The sequence below is a fragment of the Zingiber officinale genome, chromosome 4A (genome assembly GCF_018446385.1).
Source record: "Zingiber officinale cultivar Zhangliang chromosome 4A, Zo_v1.1, whole genome shotgun sequence".
Lineage (NCBI taxonomy): Eukaryota > Viridiplantae > Streptophyta > Magnoliopsida > Zingiberales > Zingiberaceae > Zingiber > Zingiber officinale.
Genome location: NC_055992.1, coordinates 125,070,488 through 125,092,885, shown reverse-complemented (window position 1 = coordinate 125,092,885; position 22,398 = coordinate 125,070,488). Strand labels below are relative to the sequence as shown.

General features: G+C 32.9%; 1 protein-coding gene, 1 long non-coding RNA gene and 1 pseudogene across 8 annotated transcripts; 1 reads left to right on the top strand and 2 right to left on the bottom strand.

Annotated features, from left to right (window-relative positions):
• The first annotated feature begins 4,604 nt into the window (after positions 1-4,604).
• Positions 4,605-6,845, top strand: LOC121970980. 7 transcript variants are annotated; one of them, XM_042522015.1, is made up of 4 exons: positions 4,605-4,753; positions 5,102-5,309; positions 5,415-5,478; positions 5,602-6,184. In XM_042522015.1, exons 2-4 carry the CDS (start codon positions 5,140-5,142, stop codon positions 5,884-5,886), a joined length of 519 nt encoding a protein of 172 aa, XP_042377949.1. In that variant the 5' UTR covers positions 4,605-4,753; positions 5,102-5,139; the 3' UTR covers positions 5,887-6,184. The 7 variants fall into 7 exon arrangements, 5 of the variants coding, with proteins under 5 accessions (XP_042377949.1, XP_042377951.1, XP_042377952.1 ...); XM_042522017.1 differs by lacking the exon at positions 4,605-4,753 and adding an exon at positions 4,788-4,993; XM_042522018.1 differs by lacking the exon at positions 4,605-4,753 and adding an exon at positions 4,788-5,011.
• On the bottom strand, positions 6,201-13,094 carry LOC121970982. The gene is made up of 2 exons (XR_006109044.1): positions 12,791-13,094; positions 6,201-6,617 (listed from the first exon to the last, which is right to left on the bottom strand). It is a non-coding gene; the product is annotated as an uncharacterized LOC121970982 (long non-coding RNA).
• Positions 13,095-19,659: 6,565 nt separating this feature from the next.
• Positions 19,660-22,194, bottom strand: LOC121972759 (annotated as a pseudogene).
• Positions 22,195-22,398: the final 204 nt, after the last annotated feature.

The window sequence follows — 22,398 nt, the reverse complement described above, 5'->3', positions numbered from 1 at the left end:
GACGCCAACGGTCGGATCCCGATCGATTCGAATGTTCCCAATCGATCGGGAGGCTTTGGATCGATCCACGGATCGATCCAGAGCGCCTCTGTATCGAAACACTGGATCGATCCACGGATCGATCCGGCGCTATCGCGTGGCGAGCGTCAATCGATCCACCGATCGATTGGAACATCTGAATCGATCCACGGATCGATCCGAGGCTCTGCTCGCCAGAGAAGCTTGGATCGATCCACCGATCGATCCAACACTGGTTTTGCCCAAACCAAGTTCCAAGCCTCTCAAACCAACATCCGGTCAACCTTGACTGTTGGTACATCATGCCTAGCATCCGGTCACTCCTTTGACCGCTAGGACTTCCCACCAAGTGTCGGCCAATCCTTTGACCCACTTAGACTTTTCTATTCATGCCAAGTATCTGGTCACTCCCTTGACCTACTTGGACTTCCATCAGATGTCTGGTCAATCCCTTTGACCTATCTGTATTTCCTCGTGCCAAGTATCCAGTCAATCCCTTTGACCTACTTGGACTCTCACCAAGTGTCTGGTCAACCTTGACCCATTTGGATTCCTCTTGCCAGGCTTCACTCACCAGGACTTTCCCAATTGCCTAGCTTCACTCACTAGGTCTTTCCCAATTGCCTAGCTTCACTCACTAGGTCTTTCACCTGACTTCACTCACCAGGATTTTCCTCCTGCCTAGCTTCACTCACTAGGACTTCCCAATTGCCTAGCTTCACTCACTAGGTCTTTCACCTGGCTTCACTCACCAGGATTTTCCTCCTGCCTAGCTTCACTCACTAGGACTTCCCAATTGCCTAGCTTCACTCACTAGGTCTTTCATCTGGCTTCACTCACCAGGATTTTCCTCCTGCCTAGCTTCACTCACTAGGACTTCCCAGTCAAGTATCCGGTCATCCTTGACCTACTTGACTCTTCTTCAATCAACCTTGCATTGTCAAACATCGAAACCCAAACCAAGACTCAAGCTTGGTCAACCAGGTCAACCTTGACCTGAGGGATGTTGCACCAACAGTTTCCACTGTCACTTCAGAAATATGCTTGGGACGTTAAGGTTTTATTGACAGGTCTTTTTAGGAAAAGTTATAAGATGCATCCCGCCTCAGGAAGCGTACACGCGCGCTACCAGAGCTCTATATAAAGGGGGTCCAAGTATCAGCGGGGGTAGCGTTACATGCGATATTTTACTGTTGCGCTACAATCTTCTTGTTGATATGTTCTTTGCTTTCTTCTTCGTTAGAGACTAACTTGAGAATCAGAGGGACATCACCAGAGACCCCTTCCCTAGCTCGGTACTGACGTTACTTGTGTTGTACGTTGAAGCGAAGTCTACATAAAGGTCAATGACACCGTCACATCCCTAGCATTCATGTCATAGACTTTCGGATATGATCAATTATCTATAGAGTCTTTTATATATTTTTAGATAGTTATTATAAATGTATAGTATTTAATTTTAATCATAATTATTATGCATAAAATACTATTTATTAATTTTCTTTAATAAATTGGGTTAAAAAATTTTAAATTTTATTAAAATTATTTTAAATTGATCAAAATCACATTAAAACATTTATAACGACTAGTTAAATATTAAACTCTAAATTTTAAATTATAAATACTATTATATTAAAATATTTTTATTAATTTAATTAAAATTATTTATACTTTATTAAAATTATTTTAAATTGATTAAAATTATTTTAATATAGTTAGTTATATAATTGTAGTAGCTACTTAAATAATATATATTATAATACTACAATAATATTATAATAGTTATTATACATTATCATAGCTATAAAGTAACTACAACCGTAAATCATAATTATTCCTGTATAATTTCAAAATAAAACATACGGCGTCCATTTTTATTGATGGTTGTTCATTTAACTATTTATCAAATATGATAGGGAGTGACGGATCTAAATATTTAAATATGGAAAGACGATTATGATTTAATTTAAATGTAGTTAATTTTTATATGAAATAAAAGACGGTATTCTTTATTTTCATCAATGGAATTTTATAATACTATGAATTATATCGTCAGTAAAAATAATGATCTATCCCTCCGATGAATCCTCCTGATGACAGGCTTTTTATATTTTTGCTCTGAAATATAATAGATGTCTTTTATTTTATTTTTTTAATAATTATTTTAAGAAGTTTTTAATAATAATTAGTGGTGTCCTTTTTCAAATGTTTTACTATTGCAATATTAAATAAAAACATAGAAATTCAATCAAAATATTTTTAATAATTATTTTAAGAAGTTTTTAATAATAATTAGTGGTGTCCTTTTTCAAATGTTTTACTATTGCAATATTAAATAAAAACACAGAAATTCAATCGAAATAAAACTAGCAAATAGGCAATAGGTCAAACCAGCAAATTAGTTGAAGATTCAACATTTTGAAGGGAAAAAATTACACTCAAATAAATTAGTCAAATGCAAAAAAAATTCAAAAGACGCTTATTAAATAACTTAATTGCAAGGGTTTTGCATGGATTGCCGCGGCGTTGACAATTTGTAATTTCCTGACGCGACATGTATATCTACCTAATCCTCACGTGATTCCCGGTGCCTTTTCAACATTTTTAATATAAAAATTTTAAAATGGACAAAAACTCAAGACTAGGTCCCAAATTAAAAGAAATATCATGTTTTTTTTAAATAAGTGTACATGTACAATTTATCGAGTAATTGTTAAAATATTATTTTATATTTTTAGTTCTATCGTAATGCAATGTCTGCGGTTAACTCCTACCAGATTAACAGTTATTTTGTTAAAAAAAAATTAAATTAGGTAACATTAAATGAGATGATTCATGCCGTTTATGAAACTTTTTAAAATAAATTAAGAATTATTCGTGATGTTCCATCTAAAAATTTAATATCTCATAGTTCTTCCATACTCTTGTATGTTCTCCTCGAGAGTTGTATTAGTTATTTTGTAGCCACTATTATTTTTATATAATAGTATTTTAAATTTTAAATTTAAACATTAAAATTTTAATATTTAAGATTTAACTATAATGTGTACTAGTTTATACTATATAAAAAATTAATTATTTTATTTTAATAAAATTAAATCATAAACATACACCGTAAATACGTTGTTCCAAATATAAAATAATTTTTATGACTGTCATCTCAATAGTTCTATACGATTGGTCTAATTATGTTTAAAGAGATAAACCGAAAAAATTATAATTAACTGATACAAGATTGAGCGTTTTAGTATCGATTGCCGAGATTATAACATAGCTTCTAACTTTTAAGCATTATGATAATTTAGGGATGGTAATTTTCTCCGTCGATTTTGGATCTCATGAGAAAAATCTGAAATTGAGATGGAGATCTTCGATTTTTTGAGATGAGTATGAGAATATTATCCACATCCTCGAATCAATAATAATAATAATAATAATAATAATAATATTATTATTATTATTATTATTATTATTAAATAATAAGATTTTTTAAAAAATATTAATAATAGTATTAATATTAATATTAATATTTTTGAAAATAATAATAATAATAATAATATTGATATTAATATTAATATTATCATTACTAATAATGATATAATAATAATAATAATAATCTTACTATTTTATTAAAAAATTTTCTCCTTTACTAACTAGGTGAAGCCTAAAATGAATTTACGTTAATATCCTTTTCTATTCACACTAAAAATAATTCCAAGGGTTATTAGTAATTCCATAAGCGAAACAATCAATAATATAGAGTTTAAGACTCAGCTGCGACATATTATTATGAATTTTTCTGATCATTAATTTTCTCTGGTTGTTTTATATAAAAAAAATATAATTCTCTTTAGTCTCATACTATGATCAAAAAAGATTCTATAAATATTTTAGGCCAATAATGTTAAAAAATATATTTTTCTTAGTTTTTTTTACTAAGATAAATATAATATTAAATTAAATTAATTTTTTTTCATAGGGAAGCCGTAAGGGTGACACTCGAAAATTCAAACAATTCGGATTTTTAAAGACCCAAATAATTCACATTTTCAAAAGTACCCTAATGACTATACTTTAGTATTTTAATATTAAAATACTTTAATTAATATAATTTTATTATAAAAAGTTAATGTGATTTCAATATAGTCCCGTGTACACGATCACTAGTATAAATTAAATTTGAGGATGGGATAGGGATAGGGGCGGAGATCCAGGTTCAGAAAATTTCCGAATCTAAAAAAAATAAAAATAAAATAGGGATAACAAATGTCCCGCCATGTTTCATTGTCATCCTTATGACAACTATTATGTACTGCTACAATATTAGGTGATATTTTCAAGATAAATATATCGGATGGACGCCTTTTTTGATTTGTTTTTTAAACACGATTTCATAAATCCACGTACCATTTTTGTTCTTTTAAAATTCGAATATAAATGAAATAAAAAAAAGGTAAATATAAAATAAAAGTTGCAATTTACAGGGGACGATTAATATATTATGGCAATATTAAAAATATAAATTAGATAAATTAAAAATATTAGATTTCACATTTCAATGGACGGGTCGTTCCCGGTTCCCGGTCATCCGCTCTCTGCGCTCTTTCGTTCTTCCTTTTTTCCAGCTTGTTATTTATTTTATTTATTCCGATCCCGTTCTTATTCCGACGTACTGTACATCTGTTACAATCGATCCCCTTCGGCCCTCTCCCCCTCTCCGTTGAAGGATAAAAAGGTAATTGATGGTGACATTTCGATTTAACGTATTTTTCGGCTTCTTCGATCTTAAAATCGGAGGTTTTTGAACCTGTCGCGGAGTTATGATATCTTACATATGAGAAAGATTGAGCTTTTTCCGGACTTTCGAGGGATTTTTGGCTATTTTTTCTGAAAAAAATGGAGTGGGTTTGGATTACCGGTGTTGAAATTTCAAATATCTAGCTTCGACCGAAGCCCTTCCTCAGGAATTTGGCTGGTTTTAGATCTTATCCTGGTTTCGTTCCAGATGTGGTTGAGGAATCCTTGTTTTCTTAGCTTATCCGCTTGATCGGTGGATTCATTCTGTGGATCTCTGCGTTTACAGGCGTCGCAATCGCGGATCTCGAAAGGATCGGAGTAAGCATGAATCGCTGCGCGATGCAACAGCCGAACGCCTTCGCCGCCTGCGAAGAGATTAGGGCAACCTTCGCCGTCGCCGAGCGGAGGCCGCCGGTCTTTTGCCCCAAGCCCCAGCGGCTGAGCCCGTTCTCTGCCGTCGCGGATCCTGTGAGACCTCTTCGGTGGCACTCGAGGTACCTTTTTTTTTTCCCCTTTCTTCTGAACCCTAACATTTTCTTCGTGAATCTCTCGTTCTCCCTCGCCTAATTCAGTCTCTCTACCATTTCTTCCTTGTTCAGTTATCAGATAGACTTCTCCGATTCGAAGGCTGGGGCAGATCTCCTTGACATATTTCAATCGAAGGTAAGATTTTGTTCTCTATCTTTTGTCAGATCGATTTCTATACCAAATTCCAACGGAAAATTTCTTTCCGGCGATCTCAGACTTTGTTTTTTTAGCTCATAAAATTTAAATATTTGGTCGCAGGGCGGAGACCAGAATCAAGTAGCTTCCTCGCCACCCTTCTTCTGCGGCTCTCCGCCGAGCCGAGCGGCGAACCCGGTCGTCCACGACGCCCGTTTCGGCGACGACCGCCCTCCGGCACCCTTCGGCCCCTCACCTCTAACCCAATCCAACCCGCCGATGCCCCCCAACCACGGCTTCGCTCTCGCCAAGTTCGGCTTGGTCCCTGCGGCAATCCGTGTCGAGGGCTTCGACTGCCTCGACCGCGGCCGCCGGAGGAGCTGCAGCAGCATCACCGCGGTGGCCTAAACCAAACCCCCGATCTCCTTTTGGAGCTCTACTCTACCAAATAACACCAACCAACCAATCAATCCCCCTAAAATTAGCTTCTTAACATAGCATCAACACAGAATCCTAAGAAATTTTGAAGTCGCCATGGATGGAGCTCTGAGGTACTTCGCATGGCCTTAAGCTTTTCCTCTGCAACATCACATTTTTTTCTAGCACCAATCTTTCTGTTTGTAATTCAAGTTCTTATGTACATACGAAATTCGAGCGAGAGAGAAGATGAAGGAGAAGAAAAACCAAATCTATCTTTTCTGATTCAGTTTTAAGAATTATTCTTGTAAAAAAAGCTTAGCTTTGCTCCTGAGGAGTGTAAATATTCACCATGTATAAATATATATATGCTTGAAACATATAAGATATCTTTCTTTTGTGCTATTTGCCCTTGCTTTCTCCTCCTCGCCTCCTATTGACTGTTCTTTGTTTGCATTTGCTCGTGCTGTTCTGATGCCACCACCATTGTTGAAGAACAGATGCAAGCAAGTGCCCTCCCAAGATCTGATATTTTAATATTGATGTCGTTGGACTTGGTGATGAGCTTGGAATTGGATTATGATCTGCTCCAGCAGAACCTGTCGACCGATTCTAAGGCATTGATGACAGAGTCTGGTGCCCAATGAATGAATGAGTTGTTATCTGCTGGCGCACCCCCCAAAAAAACCAAGGCCTTCATCCCAGTTTTATCTAAAAGCACACTACAATAATATTGTTTTATTTTTTATTTAAAAAAGGGGTAAAAATCCAAAGAATATCCAAAATCTTTGATTCAGTATTATAATAGCTATTACGGGTAGAAATTCTGTTATTACTTGAGTAGTTAGTATCAACAGTAAATTTAAATTTTGGTAAATGATAAATAGATTAAAATTAAATGTGTGTTGTAATCTTTTTATTAAGTGTGCATGACTAAAAGATTTAATAGAGATCGAACACTAGGTTGAATTTTAGTTGGGTCAGAAAGAATCAGACGATTGACAGGAAGTTCGACTGAGTCTTTCAGACGATTGACAGGAAGTTCGACTGAGTCAGAGAGGATTAGATAGTTGGCAAGAAGTCCAGTTGAGTCAAGAAAGATCAAATGATTGCCTGAACTCCACATGAGACATATGACAGAAAGACTTTGTGGGTCAAGAGATCAAGGTCAAGTAAGTCTATAATAATAAGTGAGGTAAGTACTGGAGGAGAATGATCCAGTGAGGATGAGTCTCAGTGGGACTGTAGGTGTTGATCCAATTTATATTCATTTTAGAAGTCAAAGCTGAGACCATGGTTAAATCCCGATCTTCGTAGATCTAATTAATAATGTTGTATTATTTCTATTGTGCTAACTCTGTTTTGCATAGTATATTTGTTATTTGGACTATTGGATTTTGCAGAAGCTAAAATGCATAACTCAGCCTCAAATGAATAGTGCTTGAGGCATCTCGAAATTGCAGGGGGGGCCCCTGGACATAGTGGAGGCGCCCTTGCGTGAATAAACTTTGGGGATAAAAGTTCGTTGAGCGAAGGTGCCCTAAAGCGCATTGGAGGAGCCTCGGAGTGCATTGGAGGCGCCACAGAGCCATTGAAGACACCCCTTGCATGGATAGAAACCGAGTATTGCATATTGGATAAGCGATATCAGAGGCACGTTGGGTTATTGGAGGCGCCTCCAACACTGCTTAAAAGGAGGCTTCAAGCATAGGCTTGATAATCACTTCTCTATGCTAATATGTGACTATCCGGCTGCTTCGAGATCATCCTACTATTATAGTACGGTGTCACTACTACTCAACTATGCCTAATCATTGCTAGTAGATCAACATGAATACACGAGTGCTTCCACTTCGTCATATTGTATTGGTAACATTTATTTTAAAGTTTTTACATTACTGCTTAAAGGAAGTGTAGGTTATTACACTTCCTTATTCTCCTCTTTGTGATCGATTGTTTATTAGTAGATTACCGATCAGAAAGGTGCAACGAACTTGGGACTTGGAATAAGAGTCGTCAAAGGTTCCAAACTAAGTAAATTGATCATGTTGTTTTTAATTTTTCGTTTTCATTTTTCTTAATTTATTTTATTCTGCTGCTGCGCACTTGCACTTAGTTTTAAAAAGTTAAAAAGAAAAAGTTTTTAAAATATACGTGATTCATCCTCTCTTATATGTCTATAATCTTATAGTTATAACGTGTAGAAGTTATTTAGTAATTGCTATAATGTGTTATAGTGAGTTTAAGATTTAGGAGTTAGAGTTTACGCCATACAGAATCTATTGAGTAGTTGCTACAATTTGTTTATGATGAATTTTGGTTTGTAGTAATTAAATAATAATTTTACAATCATTTAAAATTGATTTTGATAAAGTTTAAATAATTTTGACAAGTTGATCAATAATATTTTGATATGATAGTATTAAGAGACCCTAAATCTTAAATTTTAAATCCTAAGTCACACTAAACATATTATAGCAACTAATGATAGTTTCTACATATTGTATAAGTTATTTAGAGGGTATTTGACTGAGCTTATAAGCTCTCTAAAACAGTGTATAAACTGTTTTGAAGCTTATAAGCTCTTCAAGTTTGTTTGGTAAATTTTTTTTCAAACAGCTTATAAGCTGTCAAAATAAGCTGTTTTTAAAAAAGTAGGGAAGATCCTACTTTTCTTAAAAAATCTTATTTTAATAATTTGTTCTCTAAAATATCCTTATATAATTTCATAAATACTTATCTTATCCTCCATAAATTTTTATAAGTATAATATCTTTTTATCTCTACCGACTTCTCTTCCATCGCTGTGTCATCTTCTCCGCCAACGTCTCTTTCCAATTTTCTCTCCTTCGGTGTAAAAATTCATCCAAAACCCTCTATTAATAAAAAATCCAAAACCCTCTATTAATATTATTATACCCTTTTTGATAATTTTATTAATAAAAAGATCTTATAATACCAAATACATCAATACCTTTAAGTCGATTGTAATAAGTTCACCCAAATATTTTAACAACTTATTTTTAAAATAAGACCTAACAACTTATAAACTCTTAAAACATCCTCTTAGTAACTTTTACACAATATGAATTCTAAATTTTAAATTTATCCTAAATATATTATAGTAACTATATGATAATTTTTACATATTATAATAGTTACTCAGTAAATTCTTCTAAGATAACACGGGATAAACTGGTATTTTTGAGATAAAGCTATTAAAAGGACATCTCTTTTATTTTTATTTTTTTTAAAAGGATATCCTTTGATAATTTATAAATTTAGTGGACTTTTTTATTTTCGCCCAAGAAAATTCTTATGTGGGTTTTGATGATATGTTCTTGAAAATTCTACAAGATTAGGTGAAAAAAAAATTACCATAATTTTTTGTGCTCGCATAAATATATAAAACTATAGTGCAGGACCAGGTGGACAGTAGACGATAGATTCGCGGTGGAACGTTGTCTGTGCTTATCGTTGACCTCTACTAGATCCGGCCTCACTGTTGCTCACGTGGGACACGATACGGATTCAACATGTAAGTTAGAATTTAGTGATAAATATTAAACTATTCACAATTAATTGAGTTGGTACAAATACAGTGTATTATTTAAATATGAATTATCAAATTTAAATATGGTCAATTAATTTGAGGAAAAATAATAATATAATAACCATATAATCTTATATGAATCCTTCTATGTCCTATCACTTCCTATATCATTATTTATATTTAAATAAATTTTATCTTATTTTATTATTATTACTAATCAAGTCTTTTTTTTTATCTTTCGCTTTCTTTTCTACATACGATGTGTGTATTTGTCATAGTTTCATATTACTTAATCAAAATAATATTGGTCGTCTAAATACATATATGTATTATTTTAAATATGTCTTTTAGAGTTTTTCCTTAATACATACAAATCTGACTTTCTCTTTAATATTCTGGACCATCATCTGATCTGCAAATTACGGACCAGAGGAACTGTGCTCCAGTAAAAGTACATTACACTTTATAAAATATTGTCCTCTCATTTGTTAAGGTTCAAAAGTAACAATCTCATTGTCTTGGGACAATGGTGCAATAAGACGACTTTTCAATTGGTAAGTTAACGGAAAATTTTTTTTAATAGACGATTGATCTAAAAACGTTAGATCGATAGACCCCTCACTACAAATACTTTTCAATTTACTTTGGTGGTCATGGAAAATTTTCGTGGGGATAGGCTGGTCACTCCCATGATTAATTGGCAAAGCTAGATACATAGTGTTAAATAAAAATTAAGTCAATGAAGTCTTATTAATACATCTTCGTGGTTAAATTATAAGTTTTTAATTGCTCCAGGGTTATGGTATAGTGGAAGGGTGTCCAGTTATCATTCAAGTACTCATGGTTTGATTCTCAGCTACAATGCATTTATAGATTTTTTTTTCAAATGGGGCGCATAACCAAAGGATGTTCGGCTTCTAGGTCATCCGTCGTAAGTGCTTCCCGATTTATCCTAGTGGTTGATGGGAAACTTCTATGGCTGGTCTTCTAGGCTACGCGTCGTGAGTACTTCCCGATTTATTCTAGTGGTTGATGGGAAACTTCTATAGGGTTAGGCTAGTCATCCCAGATTCGACGTTATCTGATCTATTTAAGGCACCTATCCTATTGACATGGGTTGGGTTCCAACTGTTGGGTTTTTCGGGCCGCGAAAATCGCTTTTTCGCGTCGCGGAAACCCCGAATCACCCTAGCCAACGGATCTCGTGCGAAGAAAAGATTTCAAAACTAAATTATGAGTACGAGTTTCTACTTAGATCTACTCCTAGATCTACATGAAACGAGTTATACCTTTGAAGCGAAGCCCTTCGCGTTCCTGCTCGTCCAAACGGTGTCGGATCTCAAGAGTATCAAGATAGATACTCCTTTAGAAGTATCCACACGAACACGTAGGTGGAGAAAACCACACAAAAAGGTGTGCTAGCACCTATGTGTGGTTCGGCCAAGTTGAGGAGGAGAGGGAGAGGGAGAGAGCTCCAAGAGGAAGAAGAAGGAATAATACACTTGAACGAGGAAAATCAATTTCATCCCCATTCAAAAGTGGCCGGCCATATTCAAAGTGTAACTCCCAAAAATTGCATTAAGTGCAATTAATGTGAAGCTATTAAAGAAAATGGCTTTGTAACTTCCATGAGGTGGCACCCATGATGATGTGGAGTAACATCATTGGTCCACATCAATGCCAACTCACAAATGAGATGGCATAAAGTCAAGTCAAACTTGACTTTTAATCTTCCTCTCAAGTCAAGTCAAACTTGACCAAATCTCTTCCATGGTTGATCTAATCTAACCATTTGATTCAAGCCAACTTAATATAATGAATCTAATTCATTAAATTAAGTTAATTTAATGAGTCATAATCTAAATTAGACTCATTGAATACATGAATCCACTGGAGTCCAACTCAAGTTAGCTCAATTAGGATTACTCTTAATCTAATTTGATTCATCAAATGAATCTAATCCTCTTGGTTCATCATATGAACCTAATCTCCATCTAATTGTCCTTAGTGTGTGACCCTATAGGTTCTTGTAACGTTGGCAATGCCCTAAACCCATTTAGGAGTATAAGTAATGAGCGGTATCTAGCAACACATCATTACTACCCAAGTTACAAGAATGTTGAGATCCAACATCACCTTGTGACTCCTCACAATATATGACAAGTGTCCTTCTATCCTAGACATCTAGATTGGTCAATGTGAGGCATAGACCGTGTCATCCTCTGACCAATCTAAATCTTGAACTCCAAGTAGACTCACTAAATCAAATGTGCTCAATATCCTATATTGACTCATTTCGGCATGGCTATGCACTTCGTGGTCTCACTCTATCAAGAATACCGATGTCTCTCTCGTCATATAGGAGGGATAGATCTCATCTACATCACTCACATCCCTCTGCATAATTTGTTATATACCCAGTAATCGCCTTTATAGTCCACCCAGTTACGGGTGACGTTTGACGAAACCAAAGTACATAACTCCTTATGTAGGGATCTATGGTGACTTCAGGTCTAAGGATTAGTAGTCATACTAATAGCCACATGAGAAAGTATATGACACTCATATAACGATCCATGATACTTTCTCATGGCGGGTCATTCAGTATACATTGTTATCCATGATACTCCAATGTATACCCATGTGTCAACTTGATATCTCTATATCCATGACTTGTGAGATCAAGTCATCGAGTTGACCTACATACTAGTCTTATTCCATTAACATTGTCCCTGAATGTTAATACTCGACTAGAAATGATTAAGAGTAGTGTTCCCTATATCATCTCACTATCGATTCAACCAATCGATTGACATAGGTAAGAACCTTCTACTAAAGGACGTTATTATACTTAGTTTATTTGGCACCAATACAAGTAAGTATAATAACCAAACAAATACCTTTATTAATATAAAAATATGATACAATAAGTCCATAATACAATCATCAAATGATTGGTTCTAGGGCTCTAGCTAACACCAACTAAATCTAACCTAGGCTCATAATCAAGTTAATGGATTGGTTATCCATTGATCTGGGTCATTGGACCTGAATCATAACGGGTCTGGTAGTAGTTGGGTCGGTTACGATTCAAGGCCCAAACTAATCGTAACCGTCAGTTCGACGAGTTTGCTGGAGGATAGGTCGAGGGAGAGGCAAAGAGGCGCAAGGGGAGGAGCGCGAGGTCCCGCAAGACGCAGCTGGAGAAGGATTTGCGATTGAGGTCGAGGAGAAGCATAGGGAGAGGAGAGCCCAGCCAGAATGGGACATGAGAGAGGGAGAGTGCAGCAAGCGTCAGGAGGTAGTTGAGGCCGCAAGGGAGAGGGTCGAGAGGGAGAGTACCTCGAGTACAAGGCGGGTGACACACCTAGTCCCGTCGTCCCATTGGATGAGTGTCCAGTTGTAGTGGATGAGGGGGAGGCTTCGGCCTCCTTCCACGACACCAGCGAGACCATCAAGTCCTACAACACCTCCTTGAACACAAGGAGGCCGAGGACCTCCTCGTTCATGGCCATCAAAAGCTCTAGTACCGATGGAAGCCGGTAGGAAGCAACCCGAAGAAGATAGAGAGGCTTTGCATGGGCCCTCGAAATGTGTAGGGATAATGACTGTGTTAGTCGAAGAGTGATTTTATCATCTTTGCGGACCGACCATGCGCCTGCCAATTTGGATGGCGTTGGATAGTCGTGAGTGGCTTTAACATTGGCGATACCGCGTGTAGAAAAGAAAAAGATAAGGTGTGGGAGAGAGAAAATAAAGAGAGATAATAATTTTATTTGAAACAATTATTGAGAAACCAATAAAAAAATTAATTATCATATTTGACCATTTAAATTTAATATGTTCTCAATTTAAATTCATATATTAGTAAAAGATAATTATGTTAACATTACTTATAATTCATTTTTAGATTATGTAAAAAAAATAAATTATCTTTGAAAAATTTATTTCTCCTTCATTGTAGTAAATATGCTACGCTTTAGCCAATTGAGTACGTATAAAGACTCAATTTAAATTTATATGATCTTTATCTCCGAAACTATTTAATGAATTTAATTTAAATTCAATTCAACACTTTCCTTTTGTATTCAGCAATTTAATCTCTTCAAATTTTAATTAATGAAAATTTTAAATATTTTAAAAAATAAAATATAAACAATAATTTTGAAGAGAACTATAATGAATTGTGAATCATATAAGATGATTTTATAAACCGTAATTGTCTTAGACTTTTAAAATGAAGAGTCGACTTGTCAAATGGTCAAGTCAACAATTTCAAATCGTCAAACTACATATTCGAAATCATGATCATGTCTATATCCAATCAACAAGTGGGCCCATTCAATGCTTTTTAAGCAAGATTAGGCTTAAATCGGTGTGCTGCCTATAAATGAGCCTACATGCTGGAGGCCCAAGATTTTGGAGATGTCGGTGAAATTAAAAAATTGAATAAAAAAATTTAAAGATTTGATGTACTCCTAAAATTGGTACTTAAGAGAGGTTCATCTAGATATTGAATAAAAAATTCAAATTATTATGGGCTCTAGATCCAAGATTTATATTTTAAATTAATAAATAAAAACATATGATTTAATAATATATATATATATATTCCAAAAAAAGTTATTCAAATGTTTTTTAATGATAAAGAATAATAGATTTTAATACCTTTACATGATATACTGAGGATTGTATAAAAAAACTCATCGAGAATCTAACGATCAGAGATGTTAGAGAGCGCTTATCACTTGCCGGAGCATGATCCAACAGAACGCCACACTGGCAATTAGAATTTAAAAGTTGTCGAGGGTTTTGAAAGCAGATCAGATCTTCTTATTCATAATAAAATAGACTAGGAAATGAATCATTTTTTACTATGATAAGATCATGATCATAATTGATTGTTATTTCTCTTTGAATTTATTGTCCTTCTCATATTATAATTTGGATCAGAACAGGTGGTCATCCAGAGGCCGCCCTCCACACGGTGCCAGGCTGTTTGGACACTTGTCCACTGTCGGGCCTCCGATCGCCCACCCTGATTCAAATTATAACCTGAAGACGGTAAACATAGGAAGGGATCGTAACCAATTGTAATCGGATCATAACTATAAACTGATCATAATTATAAGTAGTTTATCCCCTAATATATTGTTTTTATAAACAAGAAGATTTACTCCCTAGATTTACTCCGTTTAGGAAGAGGAAAGGCGATCACTGGCTTTGGGATCGTTGAGATACTGAGGGAGGAGCTTGGAGCCAAGGTTTGGCTTCAACCGATTTAAGCTAAGCCATGCTTTTCTCATCCATTATTATATCATTGTGACATTGTTTGTAAGAGTTTATATATCTATGTAAAAGTTGGTGTTTTTGTACGTGCAAAGTCAGTAATTGACGCTTCTTGGTTTTTTATCTTAAAAATTTATTCTAATTATATGTGCTATTTGTATTAATTTGTTACATTATACCAGTTTGCTTGGTTGAGATAACATCCAACAGATTCGATGCCGAAGGGAAAGTTGGGGTGGTGAAATGGTTATGCAGGATGATGTGAATGAGGACTATGACTATTTAGGGTGCGTTTGATTAGAGATTATCCTTAATAATCTTGATTATCTATTCAAAGTTATCAACAAAAACTCTGTTTGATTTAGGTAATCGATGATTCCCGAGTAATGTCCTATGCCCGACACGTCAGCAAAAGGGGTATGCAATCAGGAATCGGAAAACCTCGGAAAATTAAGGTTTTTCTTGATTCCGAGGTTATCGATTTTTTTTCCCAAAATACCCTCGGATAAAAGAAAAATGTGAAAAAAAAGAGAAAAATGTAAAGAAAAAAATAGAAAATATATATAAAAAAAATTTAATTTTTAAAAAAAAACAAAAAAAAATGGTAAAAAAACTATAAAAAAATAAAAAAAAATAAAAATATAAAAAACATTACAAAATTTAAAAAATATAAAAAATTAAAAAAAATTAAAAATTTTTAAAAAACGCATCTTTAAGAACAACGAATAAGGCTAATTGAATTAGTATTCATTCGGAAGAGGAGATGGTTTACGATTTAGTTTTGTTCATGTAATAATTATAAGTAAAACAACCAATTAAATAGGGTCAGGTCACCCATATCTTGATTAATAAGTCAATATCATATTCATTACTTATATTAGATCAGATCATATCATATCAGATCAGATCATAGCATACATTACTAATATCAGATCATATCACATCAGATCAGATCATATCACATCATATCATATCACAACATGTCCCTTATATTAGTTATTTAAGGATAAAGGGACAATCTATCATCTCTCGTTACTTCGGAGGTAGCGATGGAACCCCTGGAATTGGAATTACTAGAATAGTGATGGCTCTGGAGCATGTTTTGAACCATAAACTGCAACATAGATGGAGCCACGGCAGCCTCGGCAACTTCGGCAGCTTCGGCAGCTTCAAAGGTTCCTCGGTGGGCGGCGCCTTGAGATCACCGTGGCTGGCACCGGAGGGTGGCGCCTTGAGACCACCGTGGCCGATTTTCGCCTTGAGATCACCGTGGTTGGCACCGAAGGGCGGCGCCTTGAGACCACCATGGCCGATTTCTGCCTTGAGATCACCGTGGCTGGCATAGGAGGGCGGCGCCACCGCCATAGAGAAAGCCATCAGGAGCAGGAGAACGAAAGTAGTTTTATCATAGTTGAAGCGTTGTGTGAAAAGCGAGCAGCGAGATTGGAAATTTATAATGGAGGGGAAATCGGCACGGGCATTAGCAGAAGGCACAGGGCTGTTACGTTTGCGAGTGAAAAATCCTAAACTCGACAGCGGACGAGTGACAGCAATTACATCTAGGGCTGGAAAAAAATATCGAAATACCGAAATACCGAAAAATCATACCGTATATATCGGAAATTTCGGTATACCGAAAAATTCGGTACGATATCATACCGTACCAAATTTGTCGGTAACGATAACGGTAACGATTTAAAATATTTCGGTATATCGAAATATCGAGTAACTATAGATTAAATGATTAATTTAGATTCCCCTAAAGCCTAAACCAAACCCTAAACGGCCCCAAACCATGTTCTCTCCTTGCGCCGTCGGTGTGCATGTCGCGACACGAGATTCTTTCCTTCCACAGTCGAGTCGACCACCGCACGTAGTCGCCGGAGAAGATGCACAACAACTTAGAAACTTCTTCTCCAGCCCTAATATTTTTTCCCCTTCATTGAATCTGAAGAAATCTAATCACCGAGCTCTGTTCTGAGAGTTATGCTTGCGCAAGTTCTTGTTCGATTTTCCGGTGAGTTTTAGCTTTTGTTTCTTTGGTGGATTTATGATATTTTTAGTAGGGATTGAAGCCTATATGCTTCCCCTATTTTTCCAGCTAGCATTTAGTTATTTCTGGCAAGATTTCGACAAATCTCCGGCGAGCCATCATCCTGGGACCACTAGCTACTGGTTTAATCTTCAATCTTGCATATTTGGGTCCGAAATCCCAACTCTTGTTCTTATATGATCACTGCCTTCATTACAAGAAAATTATTTTTTATATATTATATGTAATATATATATATAACTTCGGCATGATGGTATTTTATCGATACCGTACCGAATTTCGGTATACCGAAATGTCGGTACGGTATCGGTATCATTTCTTAGAATACCGATTTTTTCGGTACGGTATACGGTATTCGATTTAGGGTACGGTATACCGTACCGATCCCGGTCTAATTACATCCGGGATTTCAACGAGTGATAAGCAATTACATCCGGGATTGAAATATCTTAAAGCCGACAGCTGTGCACATCGAGTCGGTTCGAGTGGCGCTGCCGATAATCATACATGTAAATTAATTAATTTAATTAATTAATTAAAATTAAATTAATTTACACTTAAATTAAATATTAAATTAAAATTAAATTTATTTTAAAAATCTATTTTAACTTAAAATTTATTTTAAAAATTAACTTATAAATTATTTTAAAAATTATTATTTTAAAAAAATTTTCTTAACTTAAAAATTATTTTAAAAAATTTATTTTAACTAAAAATGTATTGTCTTATTATTTTAAAAATTATTTAAATTAAAAATTATTTTCAAAAATTATTTTAACTAAACATTTATTTTAAAAATTATTTTAACTTTAAAATTATTTTAAATTAAAAATAATTTTACAAATTATTTTAAATTAAAAATTCCTTTAAAAATTATTGTTATTAAAATTATTTTAAAAATTGTTTAAACTTAAAAATTATTTTAACTTAAAAAGTGTTATTTTGAAAAATTATTTTAAATAAAAAAATTATTTTAACTTAAAGATTATTTAAAAAAAAAATAGTTTAACTTTGAATTTATTATTTTAATTTAAAAAATTATCTTAAAATTATTTTAACTCAAAAATTATTTTAAAATTAACTTAATTTTTTTAAAAAAAATGTTTTAAAAGAAACTTAAAATTTTATTTTAAAAATTAACTTAAAAATCTATTTTAAAAAATTATTTTAAAATTAACTTAAAATTTTATTTTAAAAATTATTTTAAATTTAACTTAAAAATTTATTTCAAAAATTATTTTAAAATTAACTTAAAAATTTATTTTAAAATTAACATAAAAATTTATATTAAAAATTAACTTAAAAATTTATTTTAAAAATTATTTTAAAATTAACTTAAAAATTTATTTTAAAATTATTTTAGAATTAACTTAAATTTAAAATTAACTTACCTAAAAATTAACTTAAATTAAAAATTAAATTAAACTTAAAATTAAAATTAAATTCAAGTACATTAAAATTAACATTAAATTATATTAAATTAAAAATTAAACTTAAAATTAAAAATTAAATTAAACTTAAAATTAAACTAAATTAGAATCATACAAAAAAAACTATTTAAAAAATTACTTTAAAAAACTTTAAAAATAATTTTAAAAATTCTTTTAAAAATTATTTTAAAAAATTATTTTAAAAAGCTTTAAAAATCATTTTAAAAACTTTTAAAATCATTTAAAAAAATCTTCTAAAAATTTAAAAAATTATTTTAAACAGTTTAAAAAGCATTTTTAAAATTTTAAAAATCATTTTAAAAATTATTTTAAAAATTATTATTATTTTAAAAACTTTTATAATCATTTTAAAATTCTTTCAAAAATTCTTTTAAAAATTCTTTCAAAAACAAAAAAAATAAATAAATCATTTACAAAAACTTTAAAAAATCTTTTATTTCTTTTTTAAAAACATTTAACCTCAATTTAACTTAATATACTTTAATTTTGACGTTAATCAAAATCATAATTATAATTTATATAAATTAAAAATTGACTTAAACTTAATTTTATTTACAAAGTTTAACTTTGAGTCAATTCAAATCTGTAATGAATAATTTATCTTAAGTTAAACCTAATTAAAACTTAAAATTAAAAATACTCATAATTAGACAATCAACTCATCAATTAATATAAGTCAAATAAGTATTAAATTATTTAAGTATTAAATTATTAATTAAGTCAAGTAAAAGTTAATGATTAACTCTTATTGAATTAATACCAAATTATTTCATTCAACTTAAACTAAAAGATAACTTCATATACCTAAATTTAAAATTAATTATTTAATCAAACTTAAGTTAATAATCATAATAAGATATAAATAATTTTGATAAACATTAATGTAATGAACAGTAAATTCTCTAATGACTAAGGTCCCAGGATACTAAAGGTCAGTATCTTTGTTAATTGTTGCTAATAAAGATAATCAAGAAGTGCTAAGTTAAAGGAAAGTAGCAAATCAGGGGGAATATCAAAATCAAGAGGAGTATCGAATTCAGGAGATTATCGAATTCAGAGAGAATATCAATTTCAAAGAAAAGATTAATTTAACTTATTAACAAAATTATTTTCTCTTCTTTCAACTAAGCCAATTGTTTTTGGATATTTAATAACAGTAAAACTTGTTAGCTAGAATCTAACAAACTAGAAATCTGTATCCCCCAATTATAATACATGCATGTAATTAATATACACATCTGATATTAATAAAATGTCCTTGTATATGTATGCATGTATACATTCTAGCTGGTCAGATTCTGACCATTTAGCACTACCCATTTAATAAACATATCCAATTCTCGATTTCTAATGAGGAATAAAGCGAAACAACTACTTAAATATGACTAGGCCATTGAAGTTGCCCATTTCTTGATTGCTCAAGGATCGAGGGCTACAGCCAGACCAAATCTGGAAGGTGCACTTGCTGCCTGCGGATCAAACTCGGCGGAAACCGTTAAGAGAAATATTGGCCTCCACTGGTGCTAACACAGACAGCACTGCAGATTTTCTGCTGTCGTTAAATCAATTCTTTATCGTAGTCAATGGATTGAGATTGTGCGAGCTTCCGATGGCAAATCCGTTCTCATATGTGTTGAACTTATGAACCATTTCATCAGCCTCTGCAACTCCATTGCCTGGATTGAGCACATGAATATAGGAAGTTTTCAGGGTCTCTCGCTTGTCAGTTCTACTTCTACATGGTGCATTTAAAAGAGATTAGTTGGGAATAGAAATGATCTAGATTCGAAGAAAGTGCCAGCCGTTCACTATCTTGATACTGTAACTATAAAATGCTGGAAATGCAACAAATATTTCTACAAAAAGAATCACATTATATGCAATGATATTATATATTATCAATAATAGTAATTAGGGAGAGTACTTACAATTTAAAAGCAGCAGAAAAATCATGCTTGTTAAAGCCTATCCCTGCATTGTATTTAGTGAAAGAAGCAGATGCACATGCACTATCAAATCAAATCTCAGCTCCAAGACTAAGTTCCCTGCTGCCAATTGCTGCAGCAAACTCTAGCAATGGGGTCGGTGTCAAGCCAATGCTAGAATTGAAAATAACTAACTACTGATGAAGGTGCTGGACGTGCATCAAGCTGCAACAAGAGGGGACATGATCAGAGTCTAACTTCGGGTGCCAAATGAGGGGGTGAGCTTGTGGGATGATCTACTAGAGGCGATTCAGTATGCAAATTTATTGACTGTTACTTGGGGAAAACTACATTAGATTGAGAGGAAAAAATGGTATGGTCTCGCAAAATTTAAGGGAAATTATAACTTTTTCAAAACTTGAAAAGTGAATTAAAAATTTAGAAACAGAGTAAATTTTTTTCTCTAAGAAAGATAAATGCATGGCCTAAGACTATTACTTGGCCATAATCATTACTAGTGATAGTTTTTCATTATACAACGTAACAATATCAAAGTCAAAAGCTAAGAACAATATAAATTTGAAAAAGTATAGGCAACATTTTTAGAATTTTTGAATTCTCTTAGATTCATTAAAAAATATATATATATATAGACAAAATGTGATATATATAGAAATCAGTAAATATGAGGGAGCTGAAACAACAAACTAGAATTGTTATGAGGGTGACACCAAAGTCAAAGAAACCAAAATATATCAAAGCCATGTTTTTATATGGTTTTAGATGTGCCAATATAAAATCCAACTCCAAATGATTTCCCAACGTATATTTATGGACATGTGGAAAATTAATTTCAATACCAAATCTCCTAGGAGCATCATTTAATATGGTCATAAAAGTTATAAATTAATTTTAGTAGTATTCTACAAAATCCAATACTTCCATCCAATACATGCGTCACTCATTTTGGTATTAGGAATATATACAGAGAATCTTATTATATTTTTGCAATTTATTATTCTAAGAACTTATCCATTGACTTATATTTATTATAGGCTCATATTTGAAAGTAGACAAGCTAAGAGGAAGAGATTATGTGATTTAAAACTTAATTGAGTTGAACTTGAAGTGCTTTGAAAACTTTGATAAAAATCACGAATGATTTCTCAAAATAAACTAGCTCTATCATGTGACATTTGTATATCAAAATATTGATATTATATGAGAAGGCATATACATTCCAACTATGTCTTCTAAGGTATATAATCCTTTAGATTGTTGACCCATGCGAATTTAGTGCGTTTCAGACAGATAACTGATAGTAACGTAGGTTGTCACCAAATATTTAACATTCAAAGAAAGAAATATGAACATTTACTTTCCAAGGCATGAAATATTAACCCAACCCATGTGCCTATCTCACAGACAACAAGAAATAACCAAGAAGAAACTGAGTTACTAAAAAAAATCGCATCACCATAGGCGAATAAACAGAGTAATAGTTAGGCTCGTGCATTTGTAGGAAACTAACCCTGCTGGACTTCTGATCATGTAGCTTGAAGCTTAACTTAGTCTTTGCATCAGCAAACGATTCATCTACAGTAAGTTTTGTTGAGACCTGATAACAAATATAGCATGTCTCACTGGAAATTCAGAGAATCAGCATCTAGGTAATGCATAGCAAGCACATAAGGGATTACAAAATACCATTGGAATCCATAAAAAACATAGTTGTCAATTTGAGGAACAAGGAAATTTACAACTGGAAGTCAATTGACTTTGTAGTCGTACACTAAAGAACATAGAGTGTGTTACCACAGTAGTACAGAGTAATAACCACTTTACATTAGAATTTGTATCAACTTTGACATCAACAAGTGTTTTACCACTCCTGTACTGAGAACTTATATCACCAAGAAATTGTTCATTCACTTTAATGTCAGAAGCTGTGAGGCCCTGAACCAAGTTAAGTTCATTGAGATGAACATTCCAAAAAAGGCCAAAAATGAAACTATCAATGGAGTACATACACGTACACAACAGAATACTCATTTTCATCGGATTAAGAGTCTCTAATACTGAAGCTGAAAAATAATGAATTAACCTCCAATAAAAATTACTATAGTATCATTTTCTAAGTACTCCGGAAGGAACATATCACAATGTAGTAGTAGCGTTTAATAGACATATAATCAGCAACAAAATTGTTAAACTATTGTTGGAACTCAAAAA